Below are 23493 nucleotides of genomic sequence, written 5' to 3' on the forward strand. Positions count from 1 at the left end.
ACACACAGGACCTGCATTTACAGCATCGGTGCAAAGAAGAGAAATAAGAGAGGGCTATTATGTCCTTATGAAGGAATCATTCGAACATTGTATGTTTTTTTACGTTTATTTGCTTTCGTTTTGATTTCCTTTCTTCTTGTCTTGTCCTAACATGTCTTATGCCTTTTTGATGTTACCTCTTTATTATTATGTCATACAGTATACACCTATAGTCTGTAGGATTATCAGGATCATTATGTGAAAGGGTGATATCACAGTGGATAAATCTATGATTACATCATTTCCGAAGCTGACAAAATGCCCCTCGTGCCCAAACAACTCATAAAGGCCCAAACTTGAACAAGTGGAAATCTTTTGCAAAAAAAACCCAAAGACAGACACGGTTATAAGAGCAAGTGGCTCAAGCAAGTATGCACCTTTGACCATTTTATACATTTGTCACATTCGGCTACTACACTTATGAAGTTGTTTTGCTCATGCGCCACCTAGCGGATTATTCCGTCCATTGTCCTTATTATCTTAGATTTAACTTTGCATCTTCATCCAAGTCCAAAGACATTTTAGTTCAGAAATAAGTGATGCAAACAGACCAGGTTCCTCATTAATTTTCCTTCTATTGGCTTATTATTTTTGCTACAAAGTAAGCCATTTTAAATAACTTATCTTAAATAAGTTGTGCTGCCAAATTTCATGTATTTCTAGAGGAGACGAATGTCTTGCTTATAAACTGCTATGAACACTGGTGTTAGATCTTTAGTAATTTATTTAATTCATGTATTCCATTATATACATTATTTATTCCAAAAGTTATTCAATAGCACATAACAAAATCAATGATAGATGAAGTTGCTGCAATAGGTCTAGGCTGCTGGGGATTCAGATGATGCACTGAATTTTCTTCTTCAGTCACGTTTTTCATTTACTATGCGTTTATACAGCTCTATGTATTTAGTTATTATTAATTTCTGGCTCTCTTTCACTGCATGTTTCTGATCTGTCTTCATCTACTAACCCCTAACCGGTATAGTGGCAGATGGTTGCCTCTCCTTGGTTGGTTCTCCTGCAGGTTTCTTCCTGTTCAAAGGGACCTTTTCCTCCCTGGGTTCACATATGATTGAGGGTGGCTCGATCCCTGGCTCCTCCAGTGCGTGTATAACATGTTATCAAGCACCATCACTGTGCCTAGTTTGATGCGAAATGTATTATTTAATCCATAGGCTGTTACAAGGTGTCAAACTCTGGCCCGCGGGCCAAATTACTATCAGAGCTGGCCTACTGGTATTATACAGCAAATATATATACTGTTTAGTATTAAGCTTTGCTTGTTCCATATTCAGTTTTTTAGCAAAATGTGTTTGAGTCCATAAGAAAAGATTCATTCTTATATCTGGAGGAATAAATATATTTCAATAAATATCAACGTTAGCCTGCGACTTTGTTCCAGTTTTGAATTTTGGCCCACTGTGTTTTTGAGTTTGACACCCGGAGAGAACCCAGGCAAACACGGGGAGGACATGCAAACGTACAGACACACTGATGGTGGGATTGAACTCAGGACCTTCTTGCTGTAAAGCAACAGTGCTTACCACCGTGCTGCCCATATCATTTAATCTTACTGTGTAATTTATTTCAATTCAGTGTTATTTATATAGCAGCAAATCACAATATCTTAAGGTGACAAAATTATAGAAGTCAAGCATTTATTGTTATTAATACATATATAACGCTTTTTTTATGTCAGGCAGTACACGGTCAGCCATGCTAAACAGAAACACTTGGGGTCCTTCCACTTCACGTGTGTGTGTCTGCTGCTGTGGCATCGTGAGGAGGAATCATGCCGAAATCAAAGAGAGATAAGAAGAGTGAGTAAAGCACAGTACATCTTTTTCAAGTGTAAAAGCATATGGGCGTCGGTGAAGTGTTTTAAGTGATGTTGTATTTGTAAAACTTCTTTTTCACTAGTGAAAGCTACCAAAAGTGAGCTAACTAAAGCTAGCGTTAGCTTAACTGCCTCAGCATGGTTGTACTCCTGGCTGCTCATTGATACATGCACGTGTATACGCAAACTGCTGGCTGACATTTGTTCATCGTGAGTTTTCGCATTTTTCTCCTCAGTTTCTTTAACGAAAACAGCCAAGAAGGGGCTGGAGTCAAAACAGAAGCTAATTCAGGAGGTGAGTATTTTCAGTGCTGCAGTCACCATCTTGTACGTGTTAAGTTCAGCTAGGCTAGGTCTGTTCCAAAACACCTGAAGTACCTAAACCTCATTTCTATTCTTTAGTTGCGGGAATGTGTGGACACCTACAGAAACCTGTTCATATTCTCGGTGGCTAATATGAGGAATAACAAGCTGAAAGACATCCGGACAGCGTGGAAACACAGCAGGTAATAATGACATCTCCAAAAGTTGATTCTGTTCATCTGGACGTAGCGTTTTCAGTGGGAGAAACGTTTCGTCACTCATCCAAGTGACTTCTTCAGTCTCAGCTGACTGCCGGTTTCCCCAGTCTTATAAACAGTACATTTGCATAATGACCGAAACCAGCCCACTGAAGGAACAATGGGGTGGGAGGTCAGTTCCTTCATCATGATTATGCAAATTCTCATGACCATTGATCAACAACTACTGATCAAAGCCCACTGATCAATAGCCATGAGTACCATTCACAGAGAGTTGGGGAATGGCTGCAATCACAGCATTGTACGATGGCGAAAGATATACCCCTAGGCCCCCTCCTCGATTCAGAGATGGTCTTTCCCTTTTCACTTCAGGTAATGACATCTTAGGGTTCTGATTTCAAGGCTCAGTCCTAGTACTGCACTAAGGTACAGTGGGGCAAAAAAGTATTTAGTCAGCCACCGATTGTGCAAGTTCCCCCACCTAAAATGATGACAGAGGTCAGTAATTTGCACCAGAGGTACACTTCAACTGTGAGAGACAGAATGTGAAAAATAAATCCATGAATCCACATGGTAGGATTTGTAAAGAATTTATTCGTAAATTAGGGTGGAAAATAAGTATTTGGTCACCTCAAACAAGGAAAATCTCTGGCTCTCACAGACCTGTAACGTCTTCTGTAAGAAGCTTTTCTGTCCCCCACTCGTTACCTGTATGAATGGCACCTGTTTGAACCCATCATCTGTATAAAAGACACCTGTCCACAGCCTCAAACAGTCAGACTCCAAACTCCGCCATGGCCAAGACCAAAGAGCTTTCGAAGGACACCAGGAAAAGTATTGTAGACCTGCACCAGACTGGGAAGAGTGAATCTACAATAGGCAAGCAGCTTGGTGTGAAAAAATCAACTGTGGGAGCAATCATCAGAAAATGGAAGACATACAAGAACACTGATAATCTCCCTCGATCTGGGGCTCCACGCAAGATCTCATCCCGTGGGGTCAAAATGATCATGAGAACGGTGAGCAAAGATCCCAGAACCACACGGGGGGACCTGGTGAATGACCTGCAGAGAGCTGGGACCAAAGTAACAAAGGTCACCATCAGTAACACACTACAACGGCAGGGAATCAAATCCCGCAGTGCCAGACGTGTTCCGCTGCTGAAGCCAGTGCATGTCCAGGCCCGTCTGAAGTTTGCCAGAGAGCACATGGATGATACAGCAGAGGATTGGGAGAATGTCATGTGGTCAGATGAAACCAAAGTAGAACTTTTTGGTATAAACTCAACTCGTCGTGTTTGGAGGAAGAAGAATACTGAGTTGCATCCCAAGAACACCATACCTACTGTGAAGCATGGGGGTGGAAACATCATGCTATGGGGCTGTTTTTCTGCCAAGGGGACAGGACGACTGATCCATGTTAAGGACAGAATGAATGGGGCCATGTATCGTGAGATTTTGAGCCAAAACCTCCTTCCATCAGTGAGAACTTTGAAGATGAAACGAGGCTGGGTCTTCCAACATGACAATGATCCAAAACACACCACCCGGGCAACAAAGGAGTGGCTCCGTAAGAAGCATTTGAAAGTCCTGGAGTGGCCTGGCCAGTCTCCAGACCTCAACCCCATAGAAAATCTGTGGTGGGAGTTGAAAGTCCGTGTTGCTCGGCGACAGCCCCAAAACATCACTGCTCTGGAGAAGATCTGCATGGAGGAATGGGCCAAAATACCAGATACTGTGTGTGCAAACCTGGTAAAGACCTATAGTAAACGTTTGACCTCTGTTATTGCCAACAAAGGTTATGTTACAAAGTATTGAGTTGTATTTTTGTTATTGACCAAATACTTATTTTCCACCCTAATTTACGAATAAATTCTTTACAAATCCTACCATGTGGATTCATGGATTTTTTTTTTCCACATTCTGTCTCTCACAGTTGAAGTGTACCTCTGGTGCAAATTACTGACCTCTGTCATCATTTTAGGTGGGGGAACTTGCACAATCGGTGGCTGACTAAATACTTTTTTGCCCCACTGTACGTGTGTGTGTGTATCAAGGATCGGGTTGCACTTGGTTTTCTCGGTGGCATTGCCACCTCTACTTATGTTGGAGCCCTTCGAGAAAGAAATTATTACATGGACAACCCCAATTTGTAAGATATTGGGATGCTGTGTAAAATATAGATATGACGTGTAAATCACCTAAACCCATATCCACAATAGAACTTAGAAAACGTATCAAATTTTTTGAACTGAAAAAAGGTAAAAATCTAGCTTAGTTTGAATTTGATAGCAGCAAAATATGGACGCCCTGTTTTCCAGACTAAAGAACTTGTTATCAGAACTTGGGTAAAAACCTGGATCAGTGTCTACATGTTTGGAAAGTACTCAGAGGTATATAAAGGTTTAAACATACTCCCATCCATCCATGTTTCAGCAAGAAAATGCTAATGCATATATTACAACAGCATGACTAATAAGTAGAACAGTCTGGGCGCTAAAGTAGACTGTCTAATATGTAGACCTATGACCAACTAAAAGCATTTGGCATGAAAAATATGACAAAGAATGTGTGAATGTTAGATAGAAAACACTTAGAGGTAGAAAAAAGTGCATGTATGAACGTTTATTTGAATTATATATGTTGTATAAAGCACTTTGAATGCTCAAGAAGGAGTCCATTTACCATGAAATTTGCAAAATATTGCTTTAGGTTTTTCCTTGTCTTAATTTTATTTGAGTGCAGTAGTGCGAGCAGGTATATGGCAAGGTCATAGAAACTTTAAAAAATTCAGATTTTGTGGCCAATTTCCTCTAGATTGCATGTGTTCTTCTTTAGGTGTCAGTTTTCCACTGTCGTATAGTATGAGGCATCAGTTACAGTCTCTAACGACTACATTTTCCCCCTCATCTTAAGTTGCCTGTTAGTAGGCTTGATTATTTTAACAGAGCCAGTAAGTAGGATGCACTTCTGCAGTTACAGTCAAGTGGAGGTAAAATTACATCAAAGAGAAGAGGAGGAGAAATTGAATTAAAGGCATGAAACAGAGTTTTCTATAGGTTAGTCTTTTGTGTGTAGAAGAGATACTATTTTGGGGGTTTCTTGCTTATAACTCCTTTTTAAGTATGGAAATTAAAGTTTTTGGTAAAATAGTACAATTAATATACACGTTGACTATGGGATAAGGAACATTACTGAATGGGTACAATAGTGTGGATTTTTCTAGAAGAAAAGTAACCATATTATCTCATAGTTAAACATCTTGTCTATTGATTGTTATTGGTCAGCAATCAGCTTAAATATCAATCATTTTTTAAAAAGTCAGCATCATTATGATTTGTGTTTTGTTTTTTTTATGAATCCTATCTTGCAGCATGTTGATATGAACCAAAGTTCTCAAAAATGTTAAACAAGTATTTGGAAAGAGCCTATATTTATTCAACAGCGTAAATGATCTCATCTCTGTTCCACAGATTCTTCTTCGGCAAAAATAAAGTCATGATTATTGCTCTGGGGAAAAGAGATACAGATGAATACAAAGATAATTTGCACAAGGTAAGCAAGATCTCAGACAAACTTGAAAAGTTACTGCTGTGGTTTACTGCCGCCACTCAATATGTTTATTCCTTTTGATAATGTTCAGGTCGGCAAGCATCTGCGTGGAGAAGTGGGTGTACTATTCACAAATAAAACAAAGGAGGAAGTACAAGAGTAAGGCTTTGCTAAATTCATCTTTGTTGCTGTGATCCTCCAATGTCTTCATTGAATCACTAAGCGATGTTCTTTACCCACAGATATTTCAGTCATTTCAAAGAGGTGGATTATGCTCGCGCAGGAAACCAGGCTCAGATGGATGTGATGCTGGATGAGGGACCCCTTGAACAGTTTACTCACTCAATGGAACCCCAGTTGAGGCAATTAGGGCTTCCTACTGCTCTAAAGAAAGGTGAGATTAAAGGACTGTTCCCGTCACCCACTACAACACCGTGGCTCAATGGATTTTAACTTTTTAAAATTGGTATTAATTAATGGAGGTCTGTGACTTGACAAATCACAATCTGTATATAAAAGATGGTTGTAGCTTCCAGGACTGAAAAGTGTAATCAATGTGGAAGTGGCTTAAACTGACGTTCTTTATAATGATCAGCATGTGGCATCTGGTTAAAAAAAAAAGACTGTACAGAAGTCCAAGTAAATGCTTCCCTGTACTACAGAGCTGTTACTTGCCCTAACATTGGTAATTATGCTCAGAAGTCGCACGAAGGTGATTATCAGCTCAGTAAAGTCAGCCCAGAGTTTCCACCATCAATCCCCAAAAAAGGCAATGTTTGCAGCATATGGTCACTCACAAACATGGACAGGTATTGTTACAGCAGACTGGCATACTTTACAAATAAAAAAAGTAAAATATGTTAGATCAAAAAAGGTTCAAAAGCTCTCGAGGAATATATCTGTGCGTTAAGTGGTGTGGTTAGCAAGATTGTAAAAGTGCGAAGTAAAATCTATTTATTTTCCCAGGAGGGGAAACGTGGCAAAGACCCATCAGTAAAACTGCCCTGTCATTAAACATGGCAAGCTCTGACTGTAATTACAGTTAAATTAAAGTGTTGCCTAAGTGTAAGTAGTTTTCCCCAGTGGTTTAGCTGCAACCCCAGTGGTTTGAAACAGGCTGTATGTGTGCATAAAACAAAATCGTACTTCAAACTAGTAAGTGGACTCATTTTTCTGAAGTCAATAAGTTCAAGGTTTAGGATATTGCTGTATTAACAATTGTAGAAAATGTCAAATTACTTGCCCGTATAAAATTGTTAGTAGAAAGCAGGAGAGAAAAAATGGATGAATAAAGTTGCTCCGAGGAATTTCTTTGGACCTTCATGGAAGGACAGACTTGATATTTGCATCTGTGCTATATTCTGGAGAAACGATTGGTCACTGGTTTTGTGTGTTGATCTCTTATCTTAAACATGATCTGCTACAAAGCAGGTTAGGGCTGATGTTACCATGGCGATATACCGTAGTAAGACGTGAACAACCTTTGTAATGTAAAAACTTGAAGTTGGCTTAATAAGCCCCAAATCGTTTTTCCGTAGTATAGGTGAGTTTATAGCCTCTGTCAAATGATGTTCAGCTTGTGAATAAGATGCATGTAAGGTGAAAAAGGACGATGAGACAGAACAGGGCAGACCAAACCTGTGACTGACAAGTGGCCATCGTGTGACGGTGCTGTGTCAGTCTTTTGTTTGTTAGTTCCACCCCTCACATCTTATTTCAATACTGAAAGATGGCAACAGCAGGTTGAGGCTTCACTATAAGTGGGAGATGTATTGTAGCTACAGTATATACAGTCTATGTAAGCAATATCAGGCTTCTGCTTCAAATCAGGTCCAAGTCGGTATTAGTGTGTTCACGAAATGTGTGAATTCACTGCTTTTAAATATAAAGCCAACTTCTTTTATCTTGTGCTACAGGAGTGGTAACACTGCTGAAGGACTATGAAGTTTGTAAAGAGGGGGACACGCTCACTCCAGAGCAGGCTCGTATTCTGGTGAGTTCTTGTTTTTTACTTGATTAAAAATGTTGACTGTCACACACTAAATGTATTTCTGTTGACTGAGGGTTGTTTTTTGTCCACAGAAACTCTTTGGTATTGAGATGGCAGAATTCAAGGTGCAGATCAAGTGTATGTGGAACTCAGAAACAGGCGAGTTTGAGAACTTCGCTGGTGAGGAAGAGTCTATGCAGGATGAGGAAGATGATAACGATGATGAAGATGATGCAGAATGAAACTTCTGCAAGGCGGGAGAATTTTTAAGAAAATTCCTGCTTTCAAAAGCAGACGGACATTTCATTTAGCTTTCATCCTGACAGCCAGTGCTGCAGTCTGTAGTCTCTCTGGTCTTTTTATACCTACAAAACATGAACTTCTGTCCTTCATCTTGAATTTTAGTTTTGGACAATGTGGACTGTATTCAGAGGATTAAATCGTTTGTGATGTCATTGTTCTCCAAGTTCCCTCAGCACAGTGAGGGACTGATATTGTGTGGAAGTCCCTTTCCTTTCAAACACCAATGTAAATCACTGTTCATGTTAAACCAACACTCATGAATAATATACACGTTTTGTTGATGTGACAAATTTAATCCAGATTCTTCAGAAAGTTATTTTTCCACAAAAGAGTATTAATGGGGTTTTCTTTTTGTATAGACATGACAATGAAGTGCTCTTTGATTAAAAATGGAAAAGGTGTACTGATCTATTCCAAGGACAGAAAATGTACACTTCAGGGGAGAATTCAAAAAACCTAATTAAGTGTAATTAGGGAAAAAAAAATTCTGTAAAATTAAATGACCAAGAAGGTTCTCATCTGAAGTAGTCTGGACAGTCGTGGGCTATGAGATTCCGACACTGCTATGGCAAGGGTTTCATGAGATTATAGCTCGTAGTAAGGTTATGAGCAGCTGTAGCTATTTAATATAAATACTCAAAACAGGAATTGCACAGCTGGAGTCTGTTAATTTATTAAGAGATGTATATGTGGAGGATTTGTTACAATTTAAAAATAGGAACAAAATCTTGGTCATTACAGAATATGTAGTTTACGTGCAGCATCTCCTATTCACTTGGTATTTTGTGGTATTTTCTTTCTAAAAGAATCCATTTCAAATATTACAAACCTGCAGACAATAAGAAAAACACTCGTGTTTTGTTCTACCTCCAGTAGGGGCATTTCCACTGCACTAAAACATAATTACAGTTATTAAAAACTAGTTAAAATCTTTCAGTGGAAAAACAAAGGCTGTGTAACTACTGACTCTTGGGATAGTTTTCAGAAAATAAGAGACTTCATTTCAGGCTTACTGGTACATCACAGTGTTTCAGTGGTAACTCATAGTTCTTCATTTTCAGGTTTCCAATAGTAGCAATTTGAAATGAAATTATTATTTTAACCGTATGGCTAATCTTTACCTGGTGAATACATAAATTACCATGAGCATAACATTTTTTGTCACTGCAACTGTCCATGTGGGTACCTTAAGCTGAGAGTGATGATGCATCCAGCGCATAGCAGCAGAAGTCAGTGAGGGTTTCTCTGACCCGTACGCTGTTTCCAAAGTATCTTCCACAGAGCAGGAGCACAATCACGGTTATGGTTAACAAAAACAACATAAAACAATTTGTTGGTACAGATCTTCACCTGTCTCTGTATGCTGCAGCCCAGCTGTTACCAAAGAATCGTCCTGCAGGCTGGGAGCCATCTTTATCTTCATAGTGATACTTCCCTGTCAGAAGGCCACCTGGCAGAGGACTAATGTCAGAACTCAGTACAGTATGTACTTAATGCTGTCACTCACCCAGGGCACATTTTAGCTCACAGGTAACGTTAACAAGGCAAAAAAAAACAAAAACGAAACAACAAAAACCACTAACTAAAGCAACTACATACCTTCATCTGTGCCTTTGTTATTATATGTGCAGGAACGCTGATGTGGTGAAATTAACAGGTGACAGACAAACAGTAACATTTTTTGGACACTAATATTAGCACCAGCTGTGAGAGATCAAATCATTTTGATATCCCACATTCCTTACAGTTGGGGAAAAAGTGTTTCTTACTTTCACTTTGCACTCTGCAGCACATGTGAGTTGTGTGATAATAACGTGTGTCACTAAGACTAAACAGGAAATATTGCATATACATACAGAGCACCGTAGATCTGCATTCTTCCCCATACTAATTTGAATAGTTAGCTATACTATGAGCTTATTGCAGTTTTACTTATTGCTGATGATTTCCACTGAAAAACAATGTTATGGAATATAACACATTTTTTACAGCCTGACTATTAAATACTGTACCAATTCTAACCTCATAGCAAGACTTAACTATATGCAACTTAACCAACAAAATGATTTTAAGGAATGATGTCTTTGGTGAAGTCAGTCTTCCAACACCGGCCACATGTTACTGATTAGATCAAAAGGAATGTTGGGGTAACCAAAGGCAGCGTTTCAATGAACCAAAGAATCTGAACTACACTGTGGTTTTGTTGTGTATTACACCAAGTAATGTCTCCCTTAATTTTGGTCTATTTCTCTGCATGTGTGCGGGCTGTGACTGTTCGTGTTCAGATATGCACACAAAGTGCATATAAGTAATAGTAGTAGATTTGTATTGGTCAAGGCAACTACCAAAGACCTCCCATGGATAGACGTAAGACCATTTAGACTTTTTATGATTTATTGACTGAGTGGCTCTCCAAACATGTAAGTAGAGGAAGTCACCATCACTGAGGTAAGAGGGCTTCAGTTTGCAGTGGAAGCAAAAACTCCTTTGGAAAACTGGAAAACATTTTCAGAACATACAAAAGTCACTCAGGTTGAAGATCAAACCTCACATTCTGCCTCTACACTCCACATGCCTGAGTATTGTGAATGGAAAACATAAACCCATCGTAATTAGATGATATTAGCCTGAAACTAAAAGATATCGGAAACAAGAAGGATGGAGTCAAACTGGAACAATATGTAAAGGCAACCAAACGTTTGCTGTTCTGTGCTGTATATTTGTATAGCACAGAACAGCTGAGACAATGGGCTGCAATACTGTGCAAGGGATGGATATTAGAAACCACTGTCACATAATCCCAGTTTCCCACATATGTATTATTTTAAACAGCTGTTGTACTTCACTGGCTGATCACTGTGAAAGAAACAGTTGCTGATATAGTTAGGAATGCATTTCATGTCACACAGAGCCACATGGCACCAATATATTCATTAAAATTACACAGAGAGCACAAACAATCAAAGACCACCAAAGACCATGATGAGAGTGCACAGCAGCTAAATGATCTGAACTAATGAAATACCAATATCTGATGAGCCAAATAATTAGTAGTGACTGATACTGTTGACTGATATTGGTCTATCTGCAGTGGGTGATATTCACCTGTTGCTTCACATTGATTTTGCACTGACTAAATGTTCAAATATTGGGTGATAAAGAGCTAAAATGCTTTAAAATAGGCTACTAATTTCTTTCAAATATAGTTTTGTTTCCCTGGCTCAATAGTGGGAATATTAACTAGAAGAAAAATACAAGAACCTATGCAGGATGTGGAAGATGGTGATATAGACGGGGATGACAATGTAGAATGAAACTTTTGCAGTTCAGGACGATTTAAAAACTTTTGCCAGACATTAAATTTTGGCCATTTTATCGTAACAGCCAGCGCTGCAGTCTGTAGTCTCTCTGGTCTTTTTATCCCTTTCTTTTCAAACACCTACATCACTGTTCATGCTAAACCAGCACTGATGAATAATACACATGTATGGGAAAATGTTTTTTGATTTGACAAAATTTAATGCAAATTCTTGAAGAAGTTATTTTTCCATGAAACACTATTAATTTATTTTACATTAACAATGATGTGTTCTTTGATTAAAATACAAAGAAGGAAAAATGTACATTTCAGGGGAGAATTCAAAAACCCTAATTAGGTGTAATTAGGAGAAACATTTTTCTGCAAAATTACATATAAAGTGATGATCAAGAAGGTTCTCATCGGAAGTAGTTTGGACACTCGTGGGCTACGAGATTCCAGGCTTCTTTGAAGGCGTCGACCACTCTCTCATCCAGAGGACCCTCTTCCGCAGCGGCCATGTTTTGCTGAAGCTGCTCCATGCTCGACATGCCAATAATGACTCCATCTCCAAGATCACCCTGGAGACATGAGTTGGAGACAATTACTCAAAACAGGAATTACACAGCTGGATGTCTGTAGATGTCTTGAGATTTGTATTTGTGGAGGATTTGTTACATTTATTTAAAAAAAAAAAAAAAAAAAAGGAAGAAGAAGAAGAAGAAAATCTGGGTGAGTAGAGAATTTGGCATTTTTTTGACAATACATGTTAATTTAATCACTTTTGGGGTACTTCTTTTCTAAAAGAATCCCTTTCATATATTACAAACCTGTAGACAACATGAAAAACATTGCTGTGCTTTGTTCTACCTCTGGTTTTGCATATGGTGAAAGTTTGGGGGCATTTTCACTGCACTTAACATAATTAAAGGAAATAAAAAATAGATCTTAAAATCTTTCAGTGAAAAACCTCAAAGGCTGTGTAACTACTGACTGTTGGGATAGCACTGAAAAAAATCAAAGGCTTCATTTCCGGCTTACTGGTACACCACAAAGCACAGTGTTTCAGTGGTAACTCACAGTTCTTAATTTTCAGGTTTTCAATACTAGCAATTTGAAATGTTCTGTTTATTACTAAGGGTAGGGCTAATCTTTTTACTCAGTGAATACATAAATTACCATGAGCATAACATTTTTTGTCACTGCAGCTGTCCATGTGGGTACCTTAAGCTGAGAGTGATGATACATCCAGCGCATAGCAGCAGAAATCAGCGAGGGTTTCTCTGACCCGTACGCTGTTTCCAAAACCTGCAGAACCACCTCTATGGCCTGGAAATGACTTTTCTTCCAGTATCTTCCACAGAGCAGGAGCACAATCACGGTTATGGTTAACAAAAATCTCATTCAACAACATAAAACAATTTGTTGGTACATATTTCAACAGCAGTCAGCTGATGTTCACCTGTCTCTGTATGCTGCAGCCCAGCTGTTACCAAAGAATCGTCCTGCAGGCTGGGAGCCATCTTTATCTTCATAGTGATACTTCCCTGTCAGAAGGCCACCTGGCAGAGGACTAATGTCAGAACTCAGTATGTACTTAATGCTGTCACTCACCCAGGGCACATTTTAGCTCACAGGTAACATTAACAAGGCAAACCCCCCCCCCCCCCCCCCCCAAAAAAAAACCACTAACTAAAGCAACTACTAACTATTCAGCATCAGGTTATTGTGTGCTAGCAAAAAGGGATCACCAAAGTGAATAAAATCCATCTCCAGGGGGACATGAATGCATGTATGGAACATATTTTAATATAATATATTCATTTTGGGATAACTCGAGGATAGCTTTTATCCCTCCACATTAAGTGACATCTTTTTCACAATCACAAGTGCTTTCTTTTGAATAAAACTTTTTAAAATGGAACTGCAAGGTGTACCATGAAAGACTACCTGCCAGAGGATTGTATGCATAGAATCGCATTCCATAGTATCTCAGACATGGCAGCAACTCTGTTTCCACCTGTCTTGTTGTGGCATTGTACATTCCCTGTGAAAGATTGGAAGAATCTGAATTAGAAACAGGTGAAAAACAAGTAACAGTATAGCAGACATATAAATGTTCAGTCTACAACACCTAATGAAAGATTAAATCTTCAGTGATTTGCTGAACAAAAACCACAGAGATGAAGAAGTGTGAAAGTTTACTCTCATTCAACACAAGATGGCTAGTATGGCCCTCCTGTAATCAGTAGTCTGATTATTATAGGATGAGGCTACTGAATTTAGATAAAAGTTAAATATCCTTAGAACAGGATATATTACCTGATAAACAGTGGGAACTATCCAGTTGTTGTGCCTGCAGATGCATACTATTTCAGCCACTTCCCAGGATACATAGTTTGAAAGGCCGAGCTCCTTGAATTTTCCCTGGGGAGTTGATACTTTCCATTTAGTATTAAAACATCTCAGGACTACAGATGGACAATAAAGTTATTTTTTTCCTGTGTGTTATGTTAAAGCAAGTTATTTAGCTATATGTTTATATATTCCCTGGTCTGCTAACCTCTTTGTGGAGGTCATTGCAGGCTCTGAGAGTATCCTCGATAGGGTTTTGGTGGTCAGGGGCATGGAGGTAGAAAAGGTCCACACAGTCTGTCCGCAACCTCTGAAGGGAGGTTTCCAGCTGGGAGCGCACGCTCTCTGGCTTCAGCGTCTTTCCATCCCAGGGATTGGCCTTGGTAGCTATGCTTACTGTGAATGAGTGAGAAGTAATCAGGTTAACACAGCACTGCTCCTTCAGTGTCTGAGACAGACTGACACTGAAAGCTAGCCAGGCTCTTATTGCAGCACTTAAACTTTGGATTCATTATTGCTAGAATGTTTCAGTGACATCAAAGCTGTATGGCCTTCATTTAAAAAAAAAAAAAAACCAAAACACACACACAAAAACAAAACTTTAACGAGACCAAGAATGAGGTCACACCAAAGTATTTCAATTTGATATACAAGTCAAGGCTATGGACCTTGACTAAGCAGCTCCAAAACCTTCATTTTAGTTTTGAGACAATCAGAAGTGGTTTTAAAAAAACACTTTTTAAAAACGTGTTTTAATGGCTTCATTAGAACATATGTTTTAATGTTGCACAATATGTTGCACAACATATGTTTGATGTTGTGCAGCACCCTGGTCGATGTTTGTTGTATGCTTTATAAACAAACTTGGTTACCCACAATTCAAGGTGGGGAAACCAACAGGCACGCTGGTTGGTTACCCGGTTGTTGTTAGCACGCTAGGAACATGCAGCATTACTGTGTGCTTATAAAATACCTGTTTTGGGGAGATTCATGCCTCCAATGATGGTCTCTGACTTCCCATCGACGTACATGAAGGCTGTGTCCACCTGGTTGTGTCCTCTGTCCAGGAAAGCCTTCACCATTTCCAGGCTCTGCTCGGCGTCTGCTCGCCCCCCGAAGCCCATAGTTCCCAGTAAGGACACCGGCTTTTTAGCCGGAGACGACATGTTTCTGCGAGCCACACACTTCGGCAAATGTACAAGCACGTCTTTGATAGCCTTACTTTGTCGGAGTGTGCACAGAGGTCGTGTTATTACCCAGAGCATGCTACTATAGCACTGCGATCAGGCGACAGAGGGCAAAGGTCGTATGTTAAGGGAGCGTCGTAAAGTTCCTTAAACCGTTTAAAGCGGAGAGTGCTGTTCAGATGATCAATTAGTACAGCTTTTATTAGGCCGCTTTTCTTGGCTGTAGTTCAGGCAGTGCAAAGTTCGCCTTTTCTAACTACTTCCTGTTGTTGTTTTTTGGTTAATATTAACAGGACTTGTCATACTGTGTAAGTTTTAACTTAGACCACAAGGTGTCAGCAAATTACCGTCCATTCTTTTGTGTCAATCAGGTAAGCTGATATAAACAGTCAGATAAAATGAGATATAATGAGTGTAGTTTTTGGTTTTTCGGTGCATCTTCATATATATATTTGTTTTCCAAATGTGCCACTTCAGGACTGGCTTAACCCACATCTTGGCCTAGGACTCTGACATACTCAAATTTACCCAGACTATTTCCCCAGTCTCAAAAGAAACTGCAATTACTGAAACACCACTTGCTGTGGTGTAATTAGATAAACGCACATTAGGATATGCAAGACGTGCACAGTGTCTCCAGATCGCATTAGTTGCCGTCTTCAGTATTTTAGTAACAAGTCATATCACCAGACAAATATTTGTCTGGCTTTCGTGCCTATAAGGATCTCAGGACCAGGGTCTATTCTGTTCTCTGTGACTTTTAATGGAAAAACAACATTTAAATCAAATCTTTGCATCTGCGCAATTTGTTTATTTTAGATATCGGCGTTTTCTTCACGGTCAACAACAGATATATCCTGGACAAGTTACGTCCCTGAAATAAACATAAGCAGAGTCATTTAATATTAGATTTGTTTTGGTTGTTGGAAAGGAAGAATGAGAACCCGTCCCAGTTTTGACAGACTTCATAGATGAGCTCTGCCTAATTCAAACAGCATGTTTTTATATAGCTTGTAGCCCCAGAGGCTGCACGTACCATCTCTGACCCCGGACTTTTTCGGGTCATGAACACATACATGCTATAAAAGCTTTGTTTAGAAAGCAGCAGGCCTGGCTGATGACCCTTTGACCGCCCCATCAGCTGTTTGCCCTGCAGTGTGACCGCTAGCTGCTTCCCTTACCTCAACAACCTTCAACATCCTCTACTCGTGATGGTAGGCTATGTGACTTCGTTTTCAGGCACGTCCGTGGCTGTAATGAACGCGCATCTTATGTCGTGCAAATGCGCTCCTGCTCGCTCAATCTGCAAATATTATACGTATAATAAAACCATTTTCTGTGCACGTGGGTAATGTGATCATTTTGTCTTTAAGGCATTTAACCACCTATCATCATAACACATTAACGCACACATCACAAGTCCCGTGGAGAGATGGTGACACTGTCCAGAGAAAGTTTGAAAGTTGTCAGTCATGAGAGAGAAAAGCTCTTACTATGATCGCACTGTGCCGGTGGCTGCAGGGTGTCTTGCAGGGGCTGCTGACGCTTTGAATAATAGATGGCTCCCTGTGAGCCCCCTCATACCCAGCCCAAATCCCTGCCATCATTACCAAGTCAATAGAGGGAGGCAGAATGCGCTCTGCCTACACGAGGTTTTTTTTTCTTTTGCGCGTCAGTCCAACATCTGCAGCGACCTATTGTAGGTGCGCAGGAATTTTCTGAGTCGGATAGCGGCTGCGACGGAGACGCTACACGCGTGGGATGGCTGTGTCAGTTTTGGACTGTGTTGGGCATTTTCACGAGGAAGATCTTTTAAGCGCATGTTAGGTTTCTTCAAGTTGACACGTTGGGAGTTTTTTTTTTTTGTTTTAGATTTTTTTCTCTTTTTTTAAGTCCTGGGTAGTGATGGGATACACTCATGAATGACTTTACAGTTTTGAAACTGTAGAGTGACCTAAACAGAGGAAAATGGACAGTGTTATTTTTTCCCTTGTCATCGTATTTATTATAGAGGCGCACGCATTCCGTTACGGCTTTGCCAATAACCTCCAGCCTTTTATGTAAGTAAAGTTTTGTCACATCCTTATATATTTATTTAATCACAGGTATGCATTTAGGGTGGCGCTCACTGTATCCAGCTGCAGGTACTTTTTTACAGACTCACATTTCCTTTGAACTTCGACATAACTGCCGGTTCACCTGCACATCCATAAATCTGTGACTCAACCAGAGGTAGAAAGCAGAGGCTTAGGAAGTTCTTCTTCTTTTTATTATTATCATCATTATTATTATTTAAAGTGATGAAATTGTGAAATTCTGGCACAATAACAATATTTGGTAGCATTTTCTAATAATGTTAAACTATTAAGCATTAGTAAGGTTAGTATGGTATTAGCCAATGCTTAATTCATCATTTATATATCATTACTCCTCTTTAGTATACTATTTATAAATACAGATATGTTTATCCATCTGTTACTATAACACCATGTACAGCTATCGCTGCTACTAAATCACTGCTAGTGATAATCATAGTCATTGTTATAAAAATATGTCTATGTTTATAAATAGCATACTAAGGGGAGCAATGCTATATGAATGATAAATTAAAAAAATTGCTAACACCTTATTAATACTTAAATAATGGTCAACAGTGTAACATTATTATAAAGTGCAGCACAATGTTATTTGTATGTTATGTTATTTATTACTCCCACTAGTGATCCAGGGAAATGAAACTATATCATAAAGAAATATCAGGCTATTTCTTTTAGCTATTTATCACTGACATTTATTCAGTGCACACTCAGTGTGAAGCAATAGATAAATATCACCTACTGTTCTGTAAATATAAGCTAATTTGCACACAGACCAATCCGTTAACAGTGTCAGCCACTACTGATTATTTGGCTCATCATGTATCGGTGCTTTATCAATCCAATAAATTTTGCTGCCGTGCACTTTCATCACGGTCTTTAGTGGTTTGCAGGAATGCTGCCAGTGTATTTTATATGAATGCACTGACTCCATGTGGCTCTGTGTGGCATGCAAAGCATTCCTAACTCTGTCCATGACTGTTTCTTTCACAGTGATGAGCCAGTGAAGTATAACTGCTATTTTAAACCCTAAAATAATAATAATTGTGTGACAGTGGTTTCTGTGCTGCTCCCTGCCACTAACAATAAGGTCTTTCACATTAAATTATGTGTACAGCCGAAGGTGATAGTGATCACTGTTATTTATGAGACGAGCAGCTGGATGTTGTCTTAGGATTCCCGCTGATCTCCATGTGCTGAGGCTTTCTTTCTATCCTTGGAGAGTTATGGAAAAAGTAAACGTATCAAAGATCGTTTTGGACTTTATTTTAAGAAGGCCTGTGAGGTGCAGTGAATGGTGCAGTTAACTTAAACTTAAGTTAAGTGTTTCAAGGCTTATTTTACCTGTGCTGAGATCTGTTTTGTGTTCTTTCTTTCTTTCTGTCTTGGAGCGATGCTGCTGCGTAAACACTTTAACAGTTCCACTGAATATCGAGTTTAAGTCAGAGCAGGTTTACTTTGTAGCTCATCATCCTGAAAGGTGATGCACGAGGAATTCCCCTTAAGTCTTTAGAAATACCAATAACTGGTCATCACACACCTTAGCACAGGTAATGCCCTCACAGGACTTGCATTGTTGACAACTAGAAAACGCCTCAAGCAAGTTTTTTTCTTTTTCCCGCCTGTCTTTGCTGCAACATCTCTTTAAGTGCTCATAAATTGCTCTGCTGTCGTCTGTACATCTGTGAAAACACTGCTCAACATCTTGTCATGTTAAGTATTTTTTTACCAATCTTTTTTTTTCCAGGCCCAATGTGTGTGCGGAGAAGGAGGTGACGCTGGTCGCCCAAAGGCAGCCATGTGTGCAGGCCTTCACACGCATGGTTAAAGTTTGGAAGCAAGGCTGTGTGGGGCAGTCGTGGTGCATGGGCTATGAGAGAAGGTAAGTAAGACTTGTTATTTCTCATCTGTCTGCTCCCCCCTTTCTGTACTCAAAGCCTCTGATTCTCCTCTTCTGTGAGCACTCCTGACCTCACCTGCAGGGGATGTAGTGCTTTGCTGATTAAGCTCTGGCTAGAGCAAAGCATTAATTACTTGTTTTGAAGTAGTCTCTGTGACTCATGCAACCGAAAGAATTTATCGGAGAGGCCAGGATTCTTCGTTTAAACTCCATTTCCAAACATGAGATCCACCTTCCACTTCCCTCTTCATCTCTCTCACCCCTGTTCTGTAATCACAGCTTTTCAACCTGTTATAGAGTTAAGTGCAAGGTGTAGCCCCACATCAGCAGCTATTTAACATACGGACGTCTTGGCAGCAAACATTCCTTTAAAAGAGAGACCCAAATCCTAACATTTTCGTCCTTCTCTGGGAGTCTTCTGCTGTGTTGCTCACGCTTGCTTTCCCCACATTAGCTGCTGGGTTACAAATTCAAAGGCTGCTTTAAAGGCCGCTAAGCCCACAATTACCCACTGTAAACAAAACGTTTTCACAATGCATAATAACTGTGGAGCAATGACAAGGGTCCCAAAGTACAGGGAGAGGCACTGTTCTCTGAAGTACAGTCTGCCGTTCTCACACTTTAAAACAGCGCCTTGAAGCGGATTTGTGCTGAACATTATAAGACATGATACTTCAAAGGCCCTGAGCTGTTTGATCAGTGTGCCACGCGAAAAAAATTAAAGATTACCCTCATAAATATTTGGCGAGATACTCCTGTTCGTTTGTACACGCACAAAGCAGCGCTCTGCTGTTGTGTAATGACATGTTAGTTTTAGTATCGCTCGTGGCTGCAATTCAGACTGAATGTGATTGAACGTTTTTTAACATGAAGTTTGTCGTGTTAACAGGACAGCCTACTACACTGCATACAGACAAGTGTACAAACAGGATTACCAGACTGTGTGCAAGTGTTGCCCTGGATGGTCCCAACTAAACGGAGAGGCGGGCTGTCTTTATCGTAAGTGCCATCAGTTTTTCTATCCTTTATGAGGTTTGTTTTTTTCTTTCCATTGACTTTGACCTTCTTGTGTGAAACAGCGTCTGCAGACAGGCAGGTAGAAGAGACAATATCTCTTTTCTGACTAAGCAGGAAGAAGGGAGCTTTAAACATCGCCTAACCACTCGCCCAGACTTCTCAATCAAAAGGGTTCAAGGAAAGGTCAAAAAGGTCTAGAGGTTCTTTGCCCACCCACTTTTGAGCAGATGTTATCGGTCAGTGTCATGGACTTGTGTCACTGCAGTACTCCAGCTAGGTTCAAATGTGGATACTGGGACTTCCATTGTAGTGGTTGCACTCGGCAAAAGACATTTACAGTCTCAATGAGGACATGGCTCTACAGTGCTACTTTAGTTTATGATAGATAGCCTGTCTGGCTGTCCACTCTTTCTCAGCTGGATATTTACTACAGCCTAGTTAAGCTCCACCTGGTCGAGCTGTGACCCTACATTTAATTCTTGGCTCACATCCACAGAGCTGTTGTTGTAGACATCACCTCTTTTCTCAATTAGATGTGTGACATGGTAGTGCAGGTCAAAAGCACCTGCGACCTGTCGCATTTAAGGCCTCCCGAAGATTAGAGAGACCACCTTCTGATTTGCACAAGAAGAACAAAGAAAACAAATGAATGTTCCCACCACCAAATCCATGTATGGAAAAGTAGTTCCTCTGGTCATATTGAGACTGCCAACAGCTCATCTCCTCCTGGTTAAGCTTAGCTTCACACCACTGGGACCAAGCAGTCTCCTTTGATGGGATTTTACAGCCAGTGATCCAGATCGCATAGCCTGCATACCACACAGAGACCCTTGGTAAAGCCTTCCTGTAAACAGTTAGTCCCCGTCAGGTAGACTGACAAGAAAGTTCCCACTTTCCTGTCATCCTTCCCCACCTGGAACTGAACCACGTTCTTAATGCCCAGCCCCTTACACCCACAGCACAGGCAGATTACTCTGTGGGATAGTCGTCTGATGGGAAGTGAATGGGACTGGGAGTTGGAGAAGATATCCTGGATGTTCCTTTCATCAGTGCCTTATTATGGTCTCTATGTCCTTTTCAAAGAGCCTCTTTGTTTCCAGGGAGAATGTTGCATTATTAAATTATATTAGGAGGCATTGCACAGTCGCTCCTAAATGAGCCTGGTTTGTTTTAAAACAATCCAAACGAAATGTCTTAAAGAGACATTCCTCATGACTGCAAAGTGTCTCCCCTCACTTAAGTTAGACAGGGAGGGGGTTGTTTCTCTGTTTCGCGTGACAATGGCCGGTCTCTTCAACATGAGGGAGGGCTTTTATCTCGGTAACCAAAGACGAGGCAGCACTTTGAGATGGGACAAACTAATCACCCTATTCTCTGAGCCATTGAACTGGGATAAAAGGAAGCTCAGGCCACAATCCTCCCACTCCTGCACACTTTGCTATGTGCTATCTGTACTGTACCTCAGTCAGCACAATGCAATCTGTGTGTCTGTTTTCAACAGCACCTCCGACATCCAAAAGGGAAAATCTGCTTTGCGAAATGTACAGCTTTAGCAAATCCTCTGAAAACCCCAAATGAGTGGAAGATGGGAATGCTTTGAGTTCAGATAGTGATTTACTGCCTGCTGCTTTTGAGGGTTTTTAAAAAAAATGTCCTTTGTTGTCTGTCTTTTCTCTGTGTGTGTTCCCCAATAAAAATCAACCAGTCAGTCGTTGTAAGGTAATTATGCTACTGACCTCACTTTATTGTCAGACAGTTAAGGGTCTGGTTCTGTGTGTAAGTCGAGTCCCCCTCTTGGCTTTTCATTAAAATTCACCTGTGTTTATTGTGTCCCATTTCTATCCATCCCCTGCACAGTTTTGCAGCCCATGGTCTCAGCTGTTCTGCGCTCCAGCATTCTTCACTTAACATAATTACATATTTGGAGAACGAGTATACCACAGCACAGAAAACGTTTGATTGCTTTTACGTTTTGTTCTTCCAGTTTGACTCCCTCCCTCTTGTTTTCCATATCTTTTAGTTTCAGGCTATTATCATCTAATTATGATGGGTTTATGTATTTTCCATTCACATAATAGCATTGATTCATAGTTCTTGTGCAGTTTGCAAATACCTGAGATTTGGCATTTTTGCTTTCCAAGTCTCTCCAAGGTCTGGTGTTTTCAACTATTATGGCACAAAGAATGCTCACAGGAGAGAGTCAAACTGAAAGACTAAACCTTTTTTAAAGCCACTCTTTTCACTTTATGCCCCTCTCTCTGAGATCTTAGAGCCCCCTGTCTATTTTTTTCTTAATGCATTTCATGGCTGTTCTCTACCAAAAGTCAGACAGGTGGCTTGTGGAGGCAGAACGTGCTGTTTGATCTGCAATGTTTAATAATAAAGGTACAGATTATTGTGCCTGGCTGACGTCTGTATGTTCTGAAAAGGCTCCAGTTTTCCAAATGAGTATTTGGTTCTACTGTGAACTGAAGCCCTCTTAACTCAGCGATGGTGACTTCCTCTACTTACGTGTTTGGAGAGCCACTCAGTCAGTAAATTAAACTGCTCCACAAGTAGCTACACGAGGGTTGAGGATGGACAGGGTTATCCAGCAGTGGAAACGAGCAGCTATGTTGATTGACGGCAACAAGCAGGCTTTGTGAAAGGGGCTGAGGAGCAGGGACAATGGCTTCTCCAGTTTGTCGTCCTCGTTAACTGCTGAATAGGAACTGGCCTCTTTTGTGGACACACTGGCCAAAGTATCAACAAGTGAAAAAAACTCAGTGGCCAGAAAAAGTCAAAATGGTCTTCTGTCTACCCATGGGTGGTCTTTTTTGTTGGTCGGTGGAACTACTTTTTGGTTATCTGAACACGAACAGTCACAGCCCGCACACATGCAGAGAAATAGACCAAAATTAAGGGAGACATTACTTGGTGTAATACACAACAAAACCACAGTGTAGTTCAGATTCTTTGGTTCATTGAAACGCTGCCTTTGGTTACCCCAACATTCCTTTTGATCTAATCAGTAACATGTGGCCGGTGTTGGAAGACTGACTTCACCAAAGACATCATACCTTAAGATCATTTTGTTGGTTAAGTTGCATATAGTTAAGTCTTGCTATGAGGTTAGAATTGGTACAGTATTTAATAGTCAGGCTGTAAAAAATGTGTTATATTCCATAACATTGTTTTTCAGTGGAAATCATCAGCAATAAGTAAAACTGCAATAAGCTCATAGTATAGCTAACTATTCAAATTAGTATGGGGAAGAATGCAGATCTACGGTGCTCTGTATGTATATGCAATATTTCCTGTTTAGTCTTAGTGACACACATGTTATTATCACACAACTCACATGTGCTGCAGAGTGCAAAGTGAAAGTAAGTTTGAGTTGGCCAAATACTTCCCATT

General features: G+C 40.1%; 3 protein-coding genes across 4 annotated transcripts in view; 2 read left to right on the forward strand and 1 right to left on the reverse strand.

Moving 5' to 3' along the window:
* Positions 1–1741: 1741 nt before the first annotated feature.
* On the forward strand, positions 1742–8647 carry mrto4 (MRT4 homolog, ribosome maturation factor). The gene is made up of 8 exons (XM_086292650.1): positions 1742–1862; positions 2116–2174; positions 2282–2385; positions 5873–5954; positions 6043–6110; positions 6194–6345; positions 7868–7944; positions 8034–8647. The coding sequence occupies exons 1-8, from the start codon at positions 1835–1837 to the stop codon at positions 8181–8183; spliced, it is 720 nt and encodes a 239-aa protein (XP_086148776.1). The 5' UTR covers positions 1742–1834; the 3' UTR covers positions 8184–8647.
* A 2005-nt stretch (positions 8648–10652) lies between these two features.
* Positions 10653–15339, reverse strand: akr7a3 (aldo-keto reductase family 7, member A3 (aflatoxin aldehyde reductase)). Its single transcript, XM_086292651.1, has 7 exons — positions 14871–15339; positions 14106–14293; positions 13865–13969; positions 13493–13589; positions 13005–13104; positions 12767–12896; positions 10653–12123 (listed from the first exon to the last, which is right to left on the reverse strand). Exons 1-7 carry the CDS (start codon positions 15160–15162, stop codon positions 11962–11964), a joined length of 1074 nt encoding a protein of 357 aa, XP_086148777.1. The 5' UTR covers positions 15163–15339; the 3' UTR covers positions 10653–11961.
* Positions 15340–16739: 1400 nt separating this feature from the next.
* The window catches only part of megf6b (multiple EGF-like-domains 6b), a 62911-nt gene continuing 56157 nt past the window's right edge, over positions 16740–23493 (forward strand). The window contains exons 1-3 of one of the 2 annotated variants that reach the window (XM_086292655.1): positions 16740–17144; positions 18928–19062; positions 19970–20079. In XM_086292655.1, coding sequence (XP_086148781.1) covers positions 17053–17144; positions 18928–19062; positions 19970–20079 — 337 coding nt within the window. In that variant the 5' untranslated portion in view covers positions 16740–17052. The remainder of the gene's footprint in view (positions 17145–18927; positions 19063–19969; positions 20080–23493) is intronic. The other variant, XM_086292653.1, reaches the window with a different exon arrangement.

The sequence above is a fragment of the Aulonocara sp. 'chitande type north' Nkhata Bay genome, linkage group LG5, assembly GCF_057382095.1.
Source record: "Aulonocara sp. 'chitande type north' Nkhata Bay isolate Kocher_YH1m ecotype deep benthic linkage group LG5, A_spYH_male_GT1.1, whole genome shotgun sequence".
NCBI lineage: Eukaryota > Metazoa > Chordata > Actinopteri > Cichliformes > Cichlidae > Aulonocara > Aulonocara sp. 'chitande type north' Nkhata Bay.